We start from the raw sequence: 20416 nt of genomic DNA, 5'->3' as shown, positions 1-20416 counted from the left end.
TGAAACGGTGAGAGAAGGGGAAAAGAAAGGAACGACCTCAACAAAGCATGAGTTACGGGTCACCAACCCCCAGACTATCAGTTCTAATAAATCTGGACTCCTGGCCATCTCTGTATGATCTCATCTGTGTTGCTTAGACAGGCTCACCTCCACCCAGAGTGCCTGTTACAAATGCAGATGCCTGACCCTCACCCATTTTTAACATGCTGCCTCATTAATTCTTACTCAGTCTACAATTTGAGAACTTGGTCCAATTGCTATGCGGCCAGTGCTTGAAAGTGGAGTCAATGCCCGAGTCCTAGAACAGCTCGTAGCAAGAGTATAAACATGCAGATTCCAAACACAAGGACTGCCCACACCAACTTACCTGCAAACCATCACAACCAAGAAACCAATTTTCAATGCATCAAAACTAATGAGAAAAAGTAAAACCTACAGCTCACGAATTTGTCAAAAACCTGGATACTAGAGGGAATACGTATGGTTGGAAAAATGACAACTTCCGGAATTTTCTAAGCATATTATACAATATGCCAGTAACAAGAACATACAACAGAGAAAAGATAGTCTCTTCAACAAATGGTGTTGGGAAAACTGGGCAGCCACACGCAAAAGAATCAAAATAGAGCACTATCTTACACCACACACAAAAAGAGACTCAAAATGGATCAAAGACTTGAAGCTAAGACCTGAAACTATAAAACTTCTGGAAGAAAACATAGGTAGTACACTCTTTGACATCGATCTTAAAAGGATCTTCTTGAATACCATGTCTTCTCAGACAAGGGAAACAAAATAAAAAATAAATAAGAGGGACTTCATCAGACTAGAGCTTCTGGAAGGCAAAGGAAACTGGGATCAAAATCAAAAGACAACCTGCCAATAGGGAGAAAATATTTACAAATCATATATCTGACAAGGGGTTAATCTTCCTAATATATAAAGAACTCACACAACTGAACAACAAGAAAAAGAACAGCCCGATCAAAACATGGGCAGAAGATATGAAGACATCTCTCCAAAGAAGGTATACAGATGGCCAACAGGCACATGAAAAGATGTTCAACATTACTAATCATCAGGGAAATGCAAATCAAAACTACACTTAGATATCACCTCACACCCATTAGAATGGCTATAATCACCAAGACAAAAAATAACAAATGTTGGAGAGGATATGGAGAGAAGGGAACCCTCATACACTGCTGGTGGGAATGCAAACTGGTACAGCCACTATGGAAAACAGTATGGAGATTCCTCAAAAAAACTAAAATTAGAAATACCATATGACTCAGCTATCCCACAATTGGGTAGCTACCCAAACAACTTGAAATCAACAATCCAAAGTAACATATGTACCCCTATGTTCATTGCAGCATTATTCACTATAGCCAAGACATGGAAGCTATCCAAGTGCCCATCAAATGCTGATTGGACACAGAAGATGTGGTACATATATACAATGGAATACTACTTAGCCATAAAAAAGACAAAACTGTCCCATTCGCAACAACATGGATGGACCTGGAGGCAATTATGGAAAGTGAAATAAGCCAGACTGAGAAAGATGAACACCAGATGATTTCACTCCTATGTGGAATAGAAACTAACACACGGACACAGAGAATAGTTCAGTGGTTACTGGGGGGAAGGGGTCTGGGAGGAGGGCACTGGAGATGAAGGGGAGCACTTATACGGTGACAGACAAATAATAATGTACAACTGAAATTTCACAATGTTGTAAATTATTGTGCACTCAACAACAACAACAAAATATGCCAGTAACAATTCTTCTATTGTTAAAATTAATTTTAATAGTGAAGTGAAGTAACACATTTTGTTATGGGGAGCAGTCAGGTGAATTTCATGGACGACTGAATTGTAGTCTTTATTAAAGATACTTTTACAAATTTATGTCTCCTAATATGAAAAGGTCGCTTTTCACTTTTAACACGTGCTCTGCAAGTTTGCATTGGCAGTAGGAAGGGCTTCAGTTGAATAAATTTCAGTCTTCAGAAATGTGACTGCATCCTCCATCTCTAGTTTTTCCATCTCCCAATTATTGACCTTACCAAAGAAAGAGGAAAATCATCAGTTTGCAAGAAGATAATGACACATAAAAACTAGTTTCAAGATCCAAGCACATTAAAGTAATATTAAGCCAACTGCTTTTTAAAAGCAAATGTTATCTTGTAATTACTCCTATTTTAAAGGTTTAGTAAGACTTTGTGCTAGGGCCGAAGAAAGCTCTAACAGTGAAAATTAGAAAAACTTTAAAGCTCCTTTAAAAGGTACAAAAATTCCTTTCTTGGGATAATCTTCCTTAGAATATCTATAATAGCCAATATGGAAAAAAAAAGTCTTAAATAGTAGCCCATCGATAGAAAGGGCCATTTTAACCTCAGTAATCTGAGTGTCGTCCATTTTTGGATCCTGAAGCACATAACGAAGGTTCGAACGTTTACGTTTCACATCTTGTGCAGGACCAAATGAGCGGCATCTAGATAGATCCCAACATTAACCTAAATAAACATTTATTTGTAAGGTTCTTGCTCCACATAGAGACCTCTGGAGAGGCTGTTCAAGAAAAGCTGTGGGGCCTGGAACCTAAATGAAGCAGAAGAGGGAAGAAGAACCATCCAGCATCTTCTGGTGACAAACGTGCTATAAGCCTCACGTTGCCCATGAAAACAGAGCTTCAATTCGCACCTTTTCTTTCCTTGTTCAAGATAACCTGGAAAGTGAATGTGGTTTCATGTGTCTTACATTAAGTAAGAATATATATTATTTATATTTTTCCTCTTAACAAAAAGAATTAAAGTTGAGCAAATGTAGCATTTATAAAACCTCTAGTAAATGACAGTAATCAGCTGCGTAGAAGCCAAATCATGGACTAGAAATGTTCTTTTTCAAAGAAAAGAGTAACTAAAACACGGTGCCAGCCCCATGACATAGTGGTTAAGTTCAGCACACGCCACATCAGCAGCCCAGGTTCACGGGCTCGGATCCTGGGTGTGGACCTACACCACTCATCAGCCACGTTCTGGCAGCGACCCACACACAAAATAAAGGAAGACTGGCACAGACATTAGCTCTGGGCTAAGCCTCCTCAATCAATCAATCAATCAATCAATCAAATAAAACATGTATTCCGATACTGCTGACAATTCCTCTATGGTCCTAGTGACCAAGTTTGGCCACACCATTCCTGGCACAATGGACATCAGTAACTGAAGAATATTTCATTTGCATTTTTTTCTTACCAAGATCACATGAAAACCCATTCCTTTCAAATGCCGCATTTTCATTGCAAGGAATCCCCTGGGGTGGGTTGAACCCAAACAGTAAGCAGATCTGGGAACACACAGTACAGCTACCCTGAAAACAAAAGTGCACAGCAGACACTAGTTACTAATGAGACCACCACTGAAAACCTCGCTGCGCTCCTGTTCTCTAGAGGTCTCTAAGTCGAGCTGGCCGCTGACTGCAGCCCCCGTTCCCTGCCATCTCAGTCCTTCGCCTCCCTGTTGTGGGGCCTCTACAAATAAGCCAGTATAAGCAGCTCATAATAATGCTTCACACGCAGTTACCCTCAATCATCCTCGAGGATAGTACATTCTCGATGAGAAGTTTCAGATACGAAAGTACCCATTTTAAGGTTCCCGTGTGTAGAGCTAATCTCTGATCGAAACATAATTATTTACGCTACTAGAAGTAATGATGCAGCCAGCACCAAACGGTACATGCTCTTCTTGCACATATTGTCTCCCAGAGAGAGCAGCATTTAAAAACCAGAATGGGGAGACTACTTACAAAGAAGAGAACATAAGAGAAAGGCAAGACTGTTAAAAAGATAAAATCTGTTATGTGTAACAAAAACATGGAAGGCGTAATTTGTTTTTTCATTGTTTTCGGCCTTTTGGAGAGATTAAATTCATTGGGGAAAAAAGACATTTGTATCCTTACTGTCTTGCATTAGGCTCTGCCTGTTATCTGAGATAATGTAGGAGAAATTTTATCTTTTTGAGGAATGCTCAGATTCCTCACTTTTCAGTACTTTAGGCTGAGAGCTACTATGGTGTATTATTATGCCACAACAGTGGAGTACCTGAAAAAGAAAAATGACCTTTCAACGAGGTCTGAGAAAAGCCTTTTTCTGAGGGGAGATGGGTAATGTATAGGGAAGGCGGCAGTTGAGAAAGACAGTCAAGGAACAAGCTAGGTGGTTCAGAAGGGGGTCAAGTTACAGAGCTGTGAGTGAGTGGAGAGGGACGGGCAGACACGAGTTTGAGTCCCTACAGACTGTCTGGACCCCTCTCTCCGTATGTATGTGCTTGTCCTATAAAGCAACAGAGGACGGAAGTTCCCAGGGGTCTGACTCATCTCTGTGTGCCCCACGCGCCTAGCAGAGCCTTTCCACAAAGGCCGCCTGGACGCGGGCATGCACAGCACGATCAGACGCGTCTGCTTCAAAGGCAGGACTTGCCCTCAGGGGCAGAATCATTTCTCCCAGAGACACCCACTCTGCAGCATGTGAGTCAAGGGCACAGCGCACGGTTAACTCCAGGCCGGTCTGACCTGTGCGCGACACAGTGTCATAAAACGCTGAAGCTTCTCTACCTGCAGGAGGGCTTCAGTGTAGAGGAAAACACTGACTGGTATTTGATTTTTGTAGAAAACTTAATTCTTTATGGTCACTGTTACATTCTTGTGAGAAGTTCACGCTGCACTGATAGCTTCAATGATGGGAACACTGCTTAACTGAACAGTTTAGCTTTAAAACCTAAGTTCTAGAAGTTGCCCGTTTCATTAAACGCCCAACTCCAGTCCGCTGTCTTCGACCACAGAGCCCACGTCTGCACCTGAGGAGTGGACTAGCGGATGAGAAGTCGCTTGGCGCACTGCACGTGCCACTCAAGTGTCAGGTCCTATACTGTCACTGCTATTCAGAGTCAAGTCTGTGAGAATTAAGGTTTCAACTCAGAGGCTCAGCAAATGAATACATGTACGTAACCTCTGAATATCCGTAGCAGAAGTTACCAGATCCACGTCAGAAAATGGAAGCACTTGACTCCTGTTCGTATCCATTCTGATTTCAAAATCTGAAAAAAAAGAATTGATACTAATTTTTCAACATTGCTCAAAGTGATTTTCCGTTTCAAAATACATCATATTACCACCAATGATGATAATGGCAGCAGCTAAAATGCACTGAAATCACCAAGTACCAGACACTAGTCTGGACTTTACAGGTATAACCTCACTTCTTCGTCACAGGAGCCCCATGAAGTGGGGACCATTATGGTCGCCACTTGTCAGCTAAGGAAACGGAGCTGGTCAGGGCTGGCCACAGCACCAGCGAGGGGCAGAGCGAGCTCCCAAACCTGGCAGTCCAGCTCCAGAGCCAGCGCAGCACTGGACTGCTGTGCCAATTACGTCTCTTTTGTCAGAAAAAAGAAAATAAAACAGGAAAATCATATAAAGTCCCATACCAATATGATAATTATGTGGCAGCTGCACATTTTTTGAGAAGCATCCATCTCCCAGGAGGCTACTCAGCGCCTCTGCCACCTTGGCGTTTGGAGGCAAGGGCGCGGGGGGCAGCAGTGGTAGGGCTAGGTCCACGGCCTTGTGATAAGGAGCATCGTCGAGCTTCAGGCAAGCAGCCAAAATGTGCAGCTTGTGAACATTCCTCTCCACGTCACCTAAAAAAAAGGGAGAGAGAAAGAAACATACAGTGAAGAAAAATATTAAGCCACACTTCAGAAACGGTAATAATGCGCCCGCACTTCTGACCACACTTCTGACCAGGAGGAGTCCCTCTGCGTCTCCCTCCGCCCCAGTGTCCAGAGCAACGGCCTGCACTTGAGAACCTGCACTCGAGAACGTGTCAAGGGTTAAAATCTCCCTCAAGGTGACTCAGTCCCAACTCTTCACTGAACAGATGAGGAAACGCCCAGCAATGCTAACAGGCCTCAGGAAGCACTAAAGGCAAGGCCAGGACTAGAACCCAGGGCCCCACCTCAGACTGCCTGAACCATCGGCACGTGCTGCTCCTTCTCCACAAGGCAACTTCAGAACTTCCTAACACTGTTGGCAGGAGAATTTAAACAACTCTAGTCTCAGAAGCATCATCAAATTTTCTACATCTAGCCTGATACTGCTTTTCCTTGTTTAATACTGAAGGCCAAAGGTCAACAATTAACTTGGCCCCAGAGTAAACAAATCCACTCCTTTGGTAACTACTTGGCTTCCTGATCTCACAGGCTGTGCCTCATTACAGGCCGTAAGTGACAAAGTGTTTACAGCTGCAAAGGTTGCCTGACCTCAGCTTCAAAGGTGACTTGTGGGGATTTGGAAGTACAAGCACCTCTGATCAAGGATAAAGAACGAGGTGAACATTCAGCCCTTGCCTGGGGGCGTAAGGTGTAAACCGAAGGCACGGCTTCTCTGTCTCCCTTCCATGCTGGGCTCTGCCACGACAGGGGGCTCAGAGGTTCAGTCTGAAGCGCTGCCCCGACTTCACCACCGCTGCTCCTGCCCCCGGAACCCCTGCTCTGCACGTCTTACACTGCTCCCACCAAGACCCCACTGAGAGTCACAAGGCAGCCAGCAGCACAGCTGTGTGTCGGTCACCACCGTGCACTTATGTCCCACCTGACGTCAGCAGCTCGCCGATGACATCCTTTTGGAGAAGCTGATTAACAGCGGCCAGGGTAAACCGGTTCATCAAGCAGAGGGAACACACGGCGTTGAGCAGGTTTTCAGATGAGAGCTGGTGAAGACAGCCAGTCAGAGCACCAGCCATGGCTTCCAGGAACCTTCGGGGGAACAAAGGAGAGTCAGCTTTCACATCTAAACAGAGACAAGGTCACGGAAGGGCGAGTGAGGTGCCACAGAACCAAAGGAGTCCAAAGAAAAGAGACAAGAAACTCAGGCCTGACTGCGTATTCACACACCTCTCAGTTAGGCTGCTATTGCATAAGAAACACACTCACTCAGTGATGGTTAGCTACCGCTCTACATCATGGACAGGGCAAATGTTGTACAGGCTTTAACTCATTTAATTCCTACTAAAAGTCTATGGGGTAGGAATTATCATTAACCTCATACAAAGATGCGTAAACAGGCTCAGAGAGGTCAGTAACTTGTCCAAGAACACACAGCAAAGTAGTAGCAGAGAGAGCCTTGGAACCCAAGTTGTCAGGCTCCGGAGCCTTCTACACATTAAGCTAGGCTTTTATCATGGGTATGTCCAGAAGGCCTGGGACACCCCTGCAGGTTTATAACCAATTACAATTCTCTAGCTATCAATACTCTGAGTCAAAAGAGCAGCAAGCCAATCCCCCCCAGAGCGAACGTGACGCAGTGTTAACAGGCCAGACAGCACAGAGGAAGAGAGGAGAGGTCAGAACTAGGGAGCCTCTTGCCCAGGGTGGCACTGCCAACAAATGGCCCAGACACCCTCTGACCCCAGGTCAGTCTGACGCTTAGGCATAAGCTATACATCATTACATGAGAAAAGGAGGACGTACATGCAAAGTGCTGTGCGCCTGCCCAGGAAGGCAAACAGCAGCTGCGGGACAAGGAGAATTTCAGCAAGTGGGAAAGACAAGAAAAGGCTTTGGGACTGCACAGAGGATGGAACCCTGAGAGTGCACGTTCTTGGTTCTGCAGCGATGAGTAGGGCTAAGGCCTGGAGCCTGCTGCCCACAGCAGGGCAGGCACGCCCTGAGCACACCGAGCCTGCTGTCCACAGCAGGGCAGGCATACCCTGAGCAACAAGGAGGCTGCAGAGGAAAAGGCCTGGGAGGCCCTGGGAGGTCCCGTGGGAGGAGTAGCCGGGAGGCGGGAAGCCAGGGAGGGGGTGGGGGCTAAGCAGGACCGCGGGAGCTACAATGGGGAGGAAGAACATAACGGGTCTAGAGACAACAGTGAGGCACCGCTCACTAACTGATAACTGACTGAGTGTGGAGATGTAGCAAGAAAGGGCAGGGCTGCAGATGACTAGGAGTGGGGCCTCGGCTGTCTGCAGCTCCCCAGTCCGCTGGCCCCACGCCTTAAGCCAGCCTCGTGCCTCCACAACTCCCAACTACGAGCTGCTCCCTGCACGCGCTCTGCTGCTTCTGCCCTCCTGAACTTGGACCTGGAGCCTTCCACTGAGAGCATTCCTTCCTGCTTGTCTTCCCGGGGCAGCTCCTATCTATCCCTCTCTGAAGGTCTGCTCAGGGACCACTGCCTCCAGGCAGCATCTCCAGGGATCCACCTGAGGCTCCACTTCTCCAGGCTGGGATCCGCACATGCCCCTCCTCCACTGCGCACAGCCCACACACAACTCTGTCAGGCCAATTTTCATGCTGTATTTAATTGCCGATTTATGTGTCTACCTTACTCATTACACCGAATCCTCTGGCAAAAAGGACTGTGTCTTATTTATCTTTGTCCTAAGTACTCAAGTGCTTGGTACACATTTTCTGATGAAATGAACAAATCAACTTAGGTGAGGAGAACGTTACTGCAAAAGGATAAGTCAAGAATAATGAACCAAAAATTCAGCAATTTGTACATATTAAATATATACAGCTTTTTACATGTTAATCATACCTCAATAAAGTGATTTAAAAAAATCACTTCACATGGTGTTTGGTAAATACTAAATAAGTGACCAGAAAAAGAAGAACGAGCTGACTTCCAGAACTGCTGGACTGGAGACCCCTATAGGGTCTACAGTGACCATGTGATTACTGGCCCCAAAGGGACAGGCATGTGACCCAAACTCAGGTCAATCAGACTTTCTCTTCTGGAAATCTGAACCTTGAGGGGAAACCACAGGGATGGAAGGAAGCTGGAGTCAAGTCACTTGACGGCAAAGGAAGGGCCTGTGAATCTTGCCACTGAGACCCTCAGAACTGCCCAGTTTGTTCCTCCAAGGCCTCTGTGGCCAACACTCTAATTTTTTTTTAATCTAACAATTACTGTGTGCCAGGCATTGTTTTAAGAACCTGACACAGGTTAATTCATTTAATCCTCATAACAACCCAAAGTGATTAGAAATGACTCTTATTTCTTATCCCCACTTTAATAGAGGGAGAAACTAAGGCACAGATAAGTGACTTGCCAGAAGTTAAATGGCTAATGAACGACACAGCTGGGATCCAAACCCAAGCAAGAGGCCTCCAGAGCACAAGCGTTTCATCACTCTTCTAACCAACGACATCAGACACGCACTGCAGTGCTTAGTCAACACTAACTGATACAGAGAGGAAGAAAAGACATTCCGGGGGGAAGCAGAGGCAGGGAAGAGCCTGGCACGTCTGAGGAATTGCATGTTAATATTATTATTAAGTAATGTTAATTAATAATAATATAATTTATGTATCAACATATAATTAATTAATATTAATTGCTGTATAGCTGCGGTTAAAAATGAAAAGAATAGCAAGCAGTAGTTTGGGACCAAATGAATAATTAGGGTCAAAACTAAACTATGAACACAGGAGCTGAGAATCAGCTGGGAGAGTCTGACATGAAGACTCCTATGTTGAATTAACAAATATCCCATCTTTAAAGAAGAAAGAAAAAAGCAAAACAAAGGATAGAAAAATAAAGTGGAATTCTGTTTAGCTTCATAAATAAGGAACCATATTGTCAGATACTTCTCATATAACAGCAAAGTTTTTAAAACAAACAAAACAAATACAGAATACTATGTGTTCCTTCTTGACATGGATGATGGCCATGGATGTGTTCACCTGTAATAATTCACCGGGCTTATGAAGATTTGTAATCTTTTCTATAAGTATGCTACATGGCAATAAAAAAGGAAAAAAACCAAGTACATACTCTCGGGTCTGGCATGTGTGGAAGTGATTGAGAGAAGAATACACATGAAGAATGGAGACGATGCTTTTCACGTTCAGAACGCCAGCCTCATCTACTATTTTCTTCATAAACAAGTCCATTAAACCAACATGTCGAAAGCCGAGGTTTTCAAATAAAATGAGGAGAAAGAGAACCTTAAAAAAAGTGAGTTGATGGAAAACTTTTTAATATTTACAGTATGCTAGAAGTAATTTTTTTAGATCTCAAAAAATTTAAACAGCAAAGAATTGTCCTGACAGAGAGAATATTCCCTAAAAAGGAACAACTATCTTTTCCTCACAAAATCTGTCCCAGGAATTCTCGAATCAGGTATTAAGTTACTAAGCAACCTCTTCTTACAAGCTGAGAACCACGGCACACAATGGTCTCCATATTTCCATTTCATTTAGAAATAAATCCTTTCCCACATGCTTTTCAGACAACAGGTCTGAAAACTAAATATACCTTCTCTCAAGTTTTTCAAAATGACCAACTCAATGTTGAACTGCTCCCCTTTCCAAACCAGACACTTCGTAGATTCTAACATATAAGAGACAACTCAAAAATTTCTATATTCCATAGAAATTTCTACAAATGAGAATAGAGATGAAATACTATGATTCAACTAAAATTTCCAATTTGCCTCTCATTTCCCTTCTCACAATTAGTACTTCTCTTTCCAAAATCAATTTCCATGGCAAACTCAATATTCACCTTATCTTCCAAAGTAAACTGAACCTAGTGAACTAACAGTTACCGATGCTTTACTGTAAAATGAAATTTTTACCGGCTGCTTCATTTAGATGTATATATTACTAACACAGCCCCTGAATTTAAAGGCTCTTACTCTGGAGAAAATAAGCAAACTTTCCATAAATAGAAAATAGACACGATCATTAAGTAATGACATTTAATTCTTCAAAAAGCATAAGCTTGTCACATGACCCACTCATTTTTATTGTTCTAAATCTAACAAAGAAAAAATAGAAAGACAGAAATAATCCTAATTATTCAAAGTACCACACAACCTTTTGAAAAACCAAACAGAAGAACAAACTTTGGACACTATAATTTTTGTTTCAGATAGAAAGATGGTCAAAACATTCAATAGTATAGTAACAGTAACTCCCTGAGAGAAATGATAAGAAGCTAACTTCTCAAAAGTAAAGTTAGCACTGGAATATTTTGGTATCTTAACTGCCATAAAGCTAGAGAAAAATACTTAGAATGTTAAATGAATTAATACGCTTCTTAAAAGTTTCTGAGGCTTATTCTAAACTGTTAACATACTTACTTGTTTCAACTTCCAGACGTCAAAAGTTGTAGCCACATAATCCGCTATTCCCTTGAAAAGATCTAAATTACGGTATCGGAGGTCTCTACAAGACTGCAGTATGCTGATCAATATTTTAAAAGGACACCCATGGATATTACCTTTAAGAATGAGTTAAATAAACAAAAATTACCAGGTGGTTTTGAATATAAGAGCCAAGCTACTCTATACTGATTACTTTTGTTTCTTTAGGGAAAAACAGCAATGTATTTTGTAAAATAACTAAAGGTGAAATAAAATTTAGGGCTAACCATATCATCAGATACTTCTCATATAACAGCAAAGTTTTTAAAACAAACAAAACAAATACAGTCCAGAACAGGAGATCAGATGCTAAAAGTCACGTAAGAAAAATTCCCCTCACCGACGACCATCTTGCTGCATTCGTCCAGAAGGACAACAGAGCAGTGACCCATGGCGGCCAGGACCTCAAACATGCGCTGGCTGTTCAAGAGAGAGAATCTGTCTAATTCCCTCAAGGCTTTCATCTGAAGAAAACAAACAAATTCAATTTAACATTTGTGGAAAAATAAATGAAACTTCTATTTTTAAATAAAAAGGATGAAGTTCGAACAAAATGACTCAGATATACTGATTAAATATATATATATACAGACAGATAAATATAAATTTACTGCTATTATCTCACTTTAGCCAAGTTAAACCCAAAAGTACAACAATGTCCTCCTAAAAAACGGCCTTCAGGAAGTGACAGCGAGTAGCAAGGAATATTTTTCTCAAATCTCACCACTAGAGAAAATTCAGAAGGTGTTTACCTCCAGTTTCCTTTTAAGAGCCATTGGTGCATCTTTTCCAATACATTTCATCATGGCTTGTAATGTGAAGACACGTTCTATTTTCCACACTTGTTGGTCAGCTAGTATCCTATAATCAAACACAATAAATACCACAATCCTAAAAGCTTAAAACCAGAAGAGAAATCTTAAGTCATTAGGTCCAGCTCCCACTTCTAAGCAAGGAATATGAAGCCACAGCAATGATCTACCTGCCCAACTGAGTGTAAATAGTTAGTGAAAGATCCAGGACCAGTCTAACACTCCTCCCTCTGACACTATTCTGCTATCTTTATGAATGAAGAAATCCTATCAGGAGGTTATAGTAAGACACCTCAAGGCACAGTCAATGAAAAAGGGAATTAAGGATTATTCTCACTGACCTAATAGAACAGTTGTATCAGTTTCATAAATTATAACTCAATTATAAATTATAAAACTTTTCGAGCTGGGCCAGTGTTATGTAACCTCCACATAGCGCCCAAATAATGGTTATGAACTGAACAGTGTCAGTTGTCTCCCAGCCCACATCAGAAATTAAGATCAATTTAGCTTTCAGCATCACCCACAGCCTTCTACAGTGGACCCTAAAAGCAGCCTTATTTCTAGCTTTACCTAATCCAGAGTCAGGATTTTAAGTTTAATAAGGTATTAAAGATTATAATCAACAACAAAGTCTCCTCCACCCCAAAACAGTTCAGCTTTCATCTTGGGTTTTGATTTGAGACGTAAGAGGACAGAGAATGCCAATGAAGCAAACATGAGAGCTCTCACCGCAGTCCTGCTCGAAGCACGTCCACGTTCTTGCAAGGCTCCATGGTCTCTAGAACGGTTGACAAAACTGAAAGACATTTCTCATCACACTCATTGATTCGCTCCTAGTGAAATATAATTACAGAAACACTAGAGACGGTGAGCCGCAGCAGACTGTCTCACCCAAGCAAAGCCACTGAACCGAGGCTTTCAATTAAAGGATTAAGTACCAAACCAATAATTCATACAGTCAGTCCACAATAAACAGCATCTTTGGGAAACAAAATGTCCTGTGTAGTGAATTTTCCAAATAACCAATGCACACTTTTACGCATCAACACTTTTTACATTCACCCTTATCACTGAAAATCCATTGATATTGATTATACTCCTCTGCTGAGATAACTTTTATCAAACATAATATCCACCTATTCTTAGGGTTCAAGGTCATCATGAAGACAAGTGTAGTAATATAACAGTTACTGAGGCACACAGGGCAGCCTGCCCTGACGACCCCCGGACAGTTGGGCCCTTGTAATTTCCCTGCGTCCTTTCTTGGGTCAAACTGTAACTTCAGCTGTGAATCTTCTGATCCACAGGTGCTGTCACATTCTACTACCACTATCTGAGACTCCAGGGGAGCCGCAGGCCCCAGATCCTTCTGCCAGGTCCCTTGCCTTAGGGTACTAACCTAGATTCCAGAAATGGCAGTGGGCATAATTTGGAAAGTGAATAGTAACTAGGCAGCCTACCAAGTGCTCTAAGATTGAATCACAACTAGTCTATACACATCACAAGAGTAGTTGTGATCACAGCTGAGGAAACAGGCTGAAGAGGAAGGTTCCTTTACTACAATTACATGGCCAACAAGGTACAAAGTTTCAAGTGAGAACCAGATAATGATGAGAGATGGACAAGGCTGGAAGAAAAAAAGTCTCATTCCCATGGGAGGGTTTGCAGGATAATTTACAAGATTCCATCAACATCGGCTGTGAAAGGAAAGACCATTTGGCTACGTGTTTGGACAGCAAATTCACGGATGCCACACTGTCCTTTCTTCTCTAGCTGAAGTGTCCTTACAACATTCCAACAGGTCAGTGAGACACAATCAAACATACAGACATTCTGACTGCAAACATCCACTGCTCACGCCTCACCAATGCAGAAGCTGTGCTGATGTGCACACCTGTCCAAGAGCTATAAGAGCATCACTGACCAGGAAAAGTGACTTACTATTCTCACTTTTCAATAATTGTGTAGGGAAAACAGTCTACCAAATAAGCAAGGATATTCTGTGGCTTAAACACACACACAAAATAAAAATCAGTTCTTGGTTGAGGACCTATGGAAATCACAGTCATGTAAAAAGTTAAAGCTATAATCTCTTATACCTATGAACTCAATTCTTGAATCCTATAGTAGGACAGCATATATGTCAGGTCATCCTCAGGAAATTCCTGTCTTTTAAAAAATTATTTAATTATGACATCATCGAGTTTATAAGTCTGAAGTATCCACTCTTGAAAGGTAAATAATTACTTTAATGACCTAAACTTTCCTTATCACATCTGTGGTCATTTCAGTGACATCAAACAGGACACTGACTCTCTTGTTTGAAATAATTTCATCCTTCTTCCAATCCATTTTCCACTCATACAGTAATCTAAAAACACAAATTTGAGAATGTCGACCCTTTGCTTAAAATACTTTAGTGGCTTCCCATTGCAGACAGAATAAATCCAAACTCCTTCGCCAGGCATAAAAGGCTCTTTGATTGGGCCCCTTTTTTTCCAGCCACGTCTTACCACTACATCCCTAAAGGCCTCCTCCTACACCATCGCGACTTCCTCCCCACTCCCTCAAACTCACAACCAGCATTCTGTGCTTTAGCCACAAAGAACTACTTTCAGCTCCCCAAACTTGCCAACTTCTGCTCTGGGATGTGCATGCAATCTTCTCTGTGTGAAACACCATCCCCCATCTACTGATTCTCTCACAAACTGCTGGTCCTTCCTTGGATTCAGCTTAGACACCATCTCCTACTGGGCTTGAACCCCAGATCTGCCACAAACTAGACGCTGGTTCATTCACCCAGCAAATATTTATCAAGTACCTACAAAGAGTGACATTACAGTTATGTGACCTTGGGCAAGTTAATGAACCTCTCTAAGCCTAAATTTCCCAATCATTAGTAAGATGAGAATAACAATACCTATTTTAAAAGGCTACACTGAGGACTACAGGAGGCAATTCTGTTTTCAAACTCTGTACATCTCTGCCTCAAATGCTAACCCTGCATCCTACCCCCCGTCTCCTCTTCCCATCACAAAGGTCTTCTCCTGACCAGGCTGGAAGCCGTTACACACTCTCATAAGACTCTATATCATTCTTTCACTGCACTGCAAGCTCTACTGGTCATTATTTTGGTCACAATTGTATTCCCTTGTGCTCAGCACAGTGCCTACAACAGAGAAAATGTGTAACTCATTAAAGGAAAGGTGCTTATATTCCTAATTGCCTACAAAATATCTGCCTCCCCCTCTAGATTATAAGGGCAGGAATCACATCATCTACATCTTTATATCCCCAATGACAAGTGCAGTAATTGATACATAGTTGACACCCAATAAACGTTTATTGCACGAATAAATGAATCCACTAGCTCTGTGACTTGAGCCAAGTTACTTAAAATCACTAAGACTTTTCCTCATCTGCAAAACTGAGGTAACATCATGCCTGCAGGGCTGCTGAGAGGATTAAATAAGATTATACAAGTAAAAGGTGTAGGTACTCAAAAAATATTAGCTCCCTTCCCTTCCTTTCTCTCCTTCCTTCAACTACAGAACCTTTCCTTCTACATTTTGTCTCTCATGTTAGCTTATTACTCACTATTTTCAACTCTGGAGAAGAAAAATGGGGCAAGCTTTCATAAATTTCCACTGCAAAAGGAAGGAATGACCTAGCTCACTCAGGGTCTCCAAATCGTATACATGCAGAAACAAATACACAGGAACCACCATTCCACTGAGAGTCTCTTCCAAGGAGGCCACATCTCTCTCTCACCTCATTCTTTCAAAACACGCTACGCCAAACCAGGTAAAAGGATGCTAGGCCTCCTTGTGATTTTACCTGGACCACCCTCAGCAAAGTCTGCACCAGCAGAGTGTTCTGAGGAATTCCAAGCTTCACCACAGCATGAAGACCGAACAGCAGGTGGTCACAGCGCATGATCTTGGCCTCTCTCATCATTTGTCCACACAGCTGGTGAAACGCAGGGTGGTTAAACATCAGCTGTTTTTCAAAGCGCCTCTGCTCATTGGACATCCTTTTGGCAATTGTCCACATGGCTGAGAAATAGTTACTGCTAGGAAATTTAGGGGCTCGTGAAAACGTGTCCAACACATCACTCAGGGAATTACACTCCTGAGACAGTTTTCTAGAGGTGACAGGGGTTGGCTTTGTTTCCTTGGTGAGAACATCTTCACTGGAGGCCTCCTGATGAAAGCTTATCTTCTTCAATCCATTATCAGAGATGAGAGAGTGTTTTGAGTCAAAGGACAGTCCCCTAGGACAAAGTAGTCTGTCAAGTGTAAGGACTGTCACACTGCTCGTGCCCTTTGTTTGAAAGTCATCTCCTGATTTAAAAACTAAGGCATTCTGAAAGAGACATCTAACAGGTGCTTGCAGTCTATTATCAAAGTTATTTAAGAGAAGGTTCCTTGGGTTCCAGTTAGAATAAGCCATTTGTGGTCTGCAAAGTCCCAAAGGATATTGCCTCACAGTTCTGCTCGTTGGGATTAAAGTACTGAATTGTCTTAGGTTCCATAAAAAAGGGCCTGTTCTGTTACTCATTTTGCTATCCACTGAAACACTGTCAAGTGGCTTTAAAGTCGTCAATGTGACACAAACGTCGCCTCCACTAGAGCAAGAGAGCACAGGCCGTCCTTTTCCTGCGGGAGAAGGGGTCACGAGAAGAATAAAAATTAAAGCAAAACTGTTACTTAAAGAAACGAAATGCATTTAATGGAGACTAAAGCGGGACCCTAAGGACACATTAAAGATTTACATTAAACAGGTGAACCTACTGTGCCAACACGGGCGTCCCCCACCTCGACCAGCGCGCGCACCGCCCTAACCGGGCAGGTTACGTCGGGAGCCGTCGTCGCACAAATGAACTTAAAGAAAAGAAATGAAGGGTATTTGGGGTTGAAAAGTGTCCCCTCAACGCCTCCTCCGCAGAGGGGACTTTAGCGCAGCCTCGGAGACGCGGTCAAGGAAAAACAAGGGTCTAGCGTTGATGGAGACTCTCACACGAGGATTCGGCCACGGCCGAGCCCGGACGACGAGGAACAGGGCCCGGGCCAGCAGCCCGGCTCCGGAGAGAAGGCGGCAGGCTCCAGCCGCGCCGCGCCGGGAGGGACACACGGCCGGCCCGCGCCCCGGGGCCCGGCCAGCGAGGCGCCCGTCCTTCCCGCGACTGAGCCTCCGCCCTAAACGAATGCCGGGCAACTCCCGAGACCGTCCTCCCAAAGGAAGGACGGCCAAGGGGCAGCACTGCCCGCGCCCGCCCTCCACTCACCTCGGCTCGGGCCCCGCGCGTCTGGGCAGGCGCCGCCATGACAGCGCCCCCGCGGCTGCGCACATCGCGAGATCGTACGGGTCCTTCCTAGGTCAAAAAGTGTACGTTCGCGGCGGGCGGAGAACGGTTCACTCGGAGGCAAGAGAGCTCGCCTAAGAGGACGACTAGTCGTCTTTGTCGCGGGGCTAGGAACCGGGCAGACCGGAGAGGTTTTAAAGGCAACGTTTGATGGTGGACCCCTACACTCCCGCCCCCGCCCCCCGCTCCCGGGCGTCGGCCCCGCTCAGCCTCAGTGCGCCTGCGCGGCCTCGGCGGCCGCGTTGCCTGGAAACGGGGCGCGGCGTCCTCATGGCCAAGTTCGTGCTCGCTGGTGAGTGGCCGCCGGCTGCCCGCCGGGTCCTGTCCTGGCGGCCCCGGGCCCTGCGTAGGCCGCGCCGGGCTCGCCGAGATATCTGCTGGGCAGTGACCGCGTGCGAGGCTGCGGACACGGGGCACGGGTGGGAGCGACGTCCCTGCCCTCCGGGGGCGCCGGTCTCGGCGGGGCAGGACCCCGTAAACAAGCAGTTGTGCTCCACTGTGGCCAGTGCAGTGAGGGAGGCGTGCGCGGGCCTCCGGGAGGCGCTCAGGGGCCGATCTGTGAAGGTCTGGGACAGGGAGGCCGTTCCAGCTAAAGGCACGGAGCCTGGAAGTCTCCTGGCCCAGCGGGGAAGTGACTGGACCTAGGCCTGGACCGGGAGCCCGAGCCGGATCCTTGCCCCGCAAGGACACCAAGCAAAGGGGCTGAACTGTGTCTTGAAAGCAATGAGGAGTCGTTGACAATTTCTAAGCAGAAGAGTATCCTTAATGACTTTGCTTTTTAGGAAGCCCACCCTGTCGGCAATGGAGTGGAAGGGTTGGAAATGCCGACCAGCATCCAGAAAACCACTGATGAGGCTTTTGCTGCAATAGGCTGTGTATTGTGCCTACCTCCTTCCCTTCTGAACAAGTTTCTTGAAAGACTAGGCTGCTCTTCTGTCTCCAGGTCCTCCTTCCCCTCAGTCTGGCTTCAGCCCTCACCAAAGTCATCAGTGACTTCCAGAAGCTGTTCAGTCGTTGTCTTTTTGACCTCTGATGCATTAACACAATTGACATCTCCCATCTGCCCGAAGGTCTATTTCCTTTGCTTCTTTATTCGTTCAGAAGGATATTTTTGAGCTCTGACTGTATGCTGAGAAGACAGTGGTAAACAAACTTAAACAGGATGTTGCGTTTGTGGCAGTGGTGGGGCAGTGTTCCAGAGGAGCAGTGGCAGGGAACCTTATTTAGTCAGGCTAGGGCTTCCCAGAGGGAGCGAGGTTTAAGCAGAGACCTGAAAGATGAGAAAGAGTTACCTAGTGGAGAGGAGGTGGGGAGCAGGAGAGTAACATAGGCATGTGTAGTGGGAGTGGGGGTGCCATGAGGAGAGCTGGTTTGGTGGTGATTGAGAGTATACAATAAGGAGAAAACTGAAATAGATTTAGCAGGATTGGAGCAAAGAGTCCAAGGGAGAGCGTGTCATAGGCTGAGGCCAGAGTCACATAATGTAGATTCTGGTGAGCCGTGTTCACATTTTCAACTTTATCCAAAGTACTGGCAGGTATTTGGAAAGGGAGAACATAGTCAAATTTGCATTTTATCTGGGTGTTATCTCTGCACTGTGGGAAGAGAGACTGGATGCCACAAGCCTTGTTAGGTGCTATAGGCCAGGAAGGAGAGAATGGTGGCCTGGCCTAGGATGGTAGGCAATGAAAAGGGAAAGAAGTGAGTGGACTAGAGAGACATTAGGGAGACAGAATCTGTAGAATTAGATGTCTAATTCAGTAGAGGAATGCAAGTAAGGGAGAAGAAAGAGTTAAAATTATTCCCAAGCAATGATTTGGATAACTGGGTGGATGAGGAGTCACTGAAATAAAGCAGAAGAGTAGGAGGCCAGCCCAGGTGCATAGTGATTAGGTTCGCGCGCTTCACTGTGGTGGCCCAGGGTTCGCAGGTTCAGTTCCCATGCATGGACCTACACACTGCTCACCAAGCCAGGCTGTGGCAGCATCTCACATACAAAATAGAGGAAGATTGGCACAGATGTTAGCTCAGCAACAATCTTCCTCACCAAAAGAAAAGCAAAAGAGTAGACTTAGTACTCTGGATACTGTTAACACTCTTAGATAACTGGCTAGATAGACATAAAGAGCATAAGAGAAGGAGGGGATCTAGTGGGGGAGTGATGGCAACAGACGTGCTGAGTGCCTGTGAGATTCAGAAGGAAATGAAAAACTACAGGAGGGTGTAGACATCTAGATAAGGAGTTAGGTCTGAACTCAGATACAGATTGCTACTGGAAATCAAGGGAGTGGAGGGGACTGGCCAGGAAGAATATGTAGGGTATAAAGATGAGATGCCTTGCAGAATGCTAACTTTTTAATGGATTGATAAAGGAATAGGAACCTGTAGAGTATAGTGAGGAGTGGCAGAGAAGGAGGAAAAGCCGAGGAATCCTCCCACCACAGTGGGTGTTTCAAAAGGGAGGAAGGGAAACAAATGCTGCCAGGGTCGACAAGAAAAGGGTCAGAAAGTGCCCGTTGGATTTAGTGACATGGAGGTCCTTGCTGACCTCCTAGAGAATCGCAGGGAAAGCCAGATTGCAGTGGGACGATGAACTGGGGATGGCAGATGCAAAGAATGCTTTCAAGCTCTAATAGAAAGGGCAGGTGGGAGGCAATGGCTAGAGGGGGGCAGGAGAACAGGAAAAACTTAAACGCAACTCAAGTATATTTCCCTATGATGGAAAAGGGCCATTAGAAACAGAGAGAAGATGCTGGAAAGAGAGGATGACCAACTGAGCTGAGTTGGTGGCAGTTCTGAAGGCTGAAGACAAAGGTATTCAGAGTGTAGGTGGTGAACTTATGCCTGGATGGGAGCAGGGATCCCTCTTCCACTGAAGAGGAGAAAGAGGAAAGATGAGTCCCAATGCAGACAGGCTTGTAGGTGTGATGGCAGGAGGTTGGCGGATTTCCCAACTGATGCCTTTTTGTGTGATTTGGTTTAGTTTTTATAAAGTAGGAAGCAAAGTTGTCTATTGTC

At 44.5% G+C, this 20416-nt stretch overlaps 2 protein-coding genes across 12 annotated transcripts in view; one reads left to right on the top strand and one right to left on the bottom strand.

The window, feature by feature from the left end:
* Window positions 1-1794: 1794 nt before the first annotated feature.
* Window positions 1795-17642, bottom strand: FASTKD2 (FAST kinase domains 2). Of its 4 annotated transcripts, none has more exons than XR_011428622.1 (12): window positions 17321-17454; window positions 15871-16691; window positions 12763-12866; window positions 11971-12079; window positions 11559-11682; window positions 11156-11295; window positions 9844-10016; window positions 6658-6821; window positions 5493-5705; window positions 4863-5102; window positions 3264-3378; window positions 1795-2067 (listed from the first exon to the last, which is right to left on the bottom strand). XR_011428622.1 is itself a non-coding variant. In XM_023622493.2 (12 exons), exons 2-12 carry the CDS (start codon window positions 16591-16593, stop codon window positions 1948-1950), a joined length of 2073 nt encoding a protein of 690 aa, XP_023478261.2. In that variant the 5' UTR covers window positions 16594-16691; window positions 17321-17642; the 3' UTR covers window positions 1795-1947. The 4 variants fall into 4 exon arrangements, 2 of the variants coding, with proteins under 2 accessions (XP_023478261.2, XP_023478262.2); XR_011428623.1 differs by lacking the exon at window positions 17321-17454 and adding an exon at window positions 16827-17318; XM_023622493.2 differs by having other exon boundaries at window positions 5015-5102; window positions 17321-17642.
* Window positions 17422-20416, top strand: part of MDH1B (malate dehydrogenase 1B) — a 30127-nt gene continuing 27132 nt past the window's right edge. For 4 of the 8 annotated variants that reach the window (XR_011428624.1, XR_011428625.1, XM_023622498.2 and 1 more), the window contains exon 1: window positions 17549-17690. Coding sequence is in view for 4 of the 8 variants with exons in the window: in XM_023622498.2 (XP_023478266.2) it covers window positions 17549-17690 (142 nt within the window). In the remaining 4 variants the exon portion in view is untranslated. Of the gene's footprint in view, window positions 18469-20416 lie in introns of all 8 variants that reach the window. The other 4 variants (XM_023622497.2, XM_023622496.2, XM_014732611.3 and 1 more) reach the window with 4 other exon arrangements.

The sequence above is a fragment of the Equus caballus genome, chromosome 18 (assembly GCF_041296265.1).
Source record: "Equus caballus isolate H_3958 breed thoroughbred chromosome 18, TB-T2T, whole genome shotgun sequence".
Lineage (NCBI taxonomy): Eukaryota > Metazoa > Chordata > Mammalia > Perissodactyla > Equidae > Equus > Equus caballus.
This window is presented reverse-complemented; position numbering and strand designations above follow the sequence as displayed.

What these genes read in the sequence shown, in the direction of transcription:
- FASTKD2 (XM_023622493.2), bottom strand. Translation starts at nt 16,593, where the DNA reads ATGAGTAACAGAACAGGCCCTTTTTTATGGAACCTAAGACAATTCAGT. An exon ending in TCTGCTACGGATATTCAGAG is followed by an intron (nt 3,379 to 5,014) that starts GTTACGTACATG and finishes TTTTGTTTTCAG; the next exon opens with GGTAGCTGTACTGTGTGTTC. An exon ending in TGGGTTTTCATGTGATCTTG is followed by an intron (nt 2,068 to 3,263) that starts GTAAGAAAAAAA and finishes TTCTTTGGTAAG; the next exon opens with GTCAATAATTGGGAGATGGA.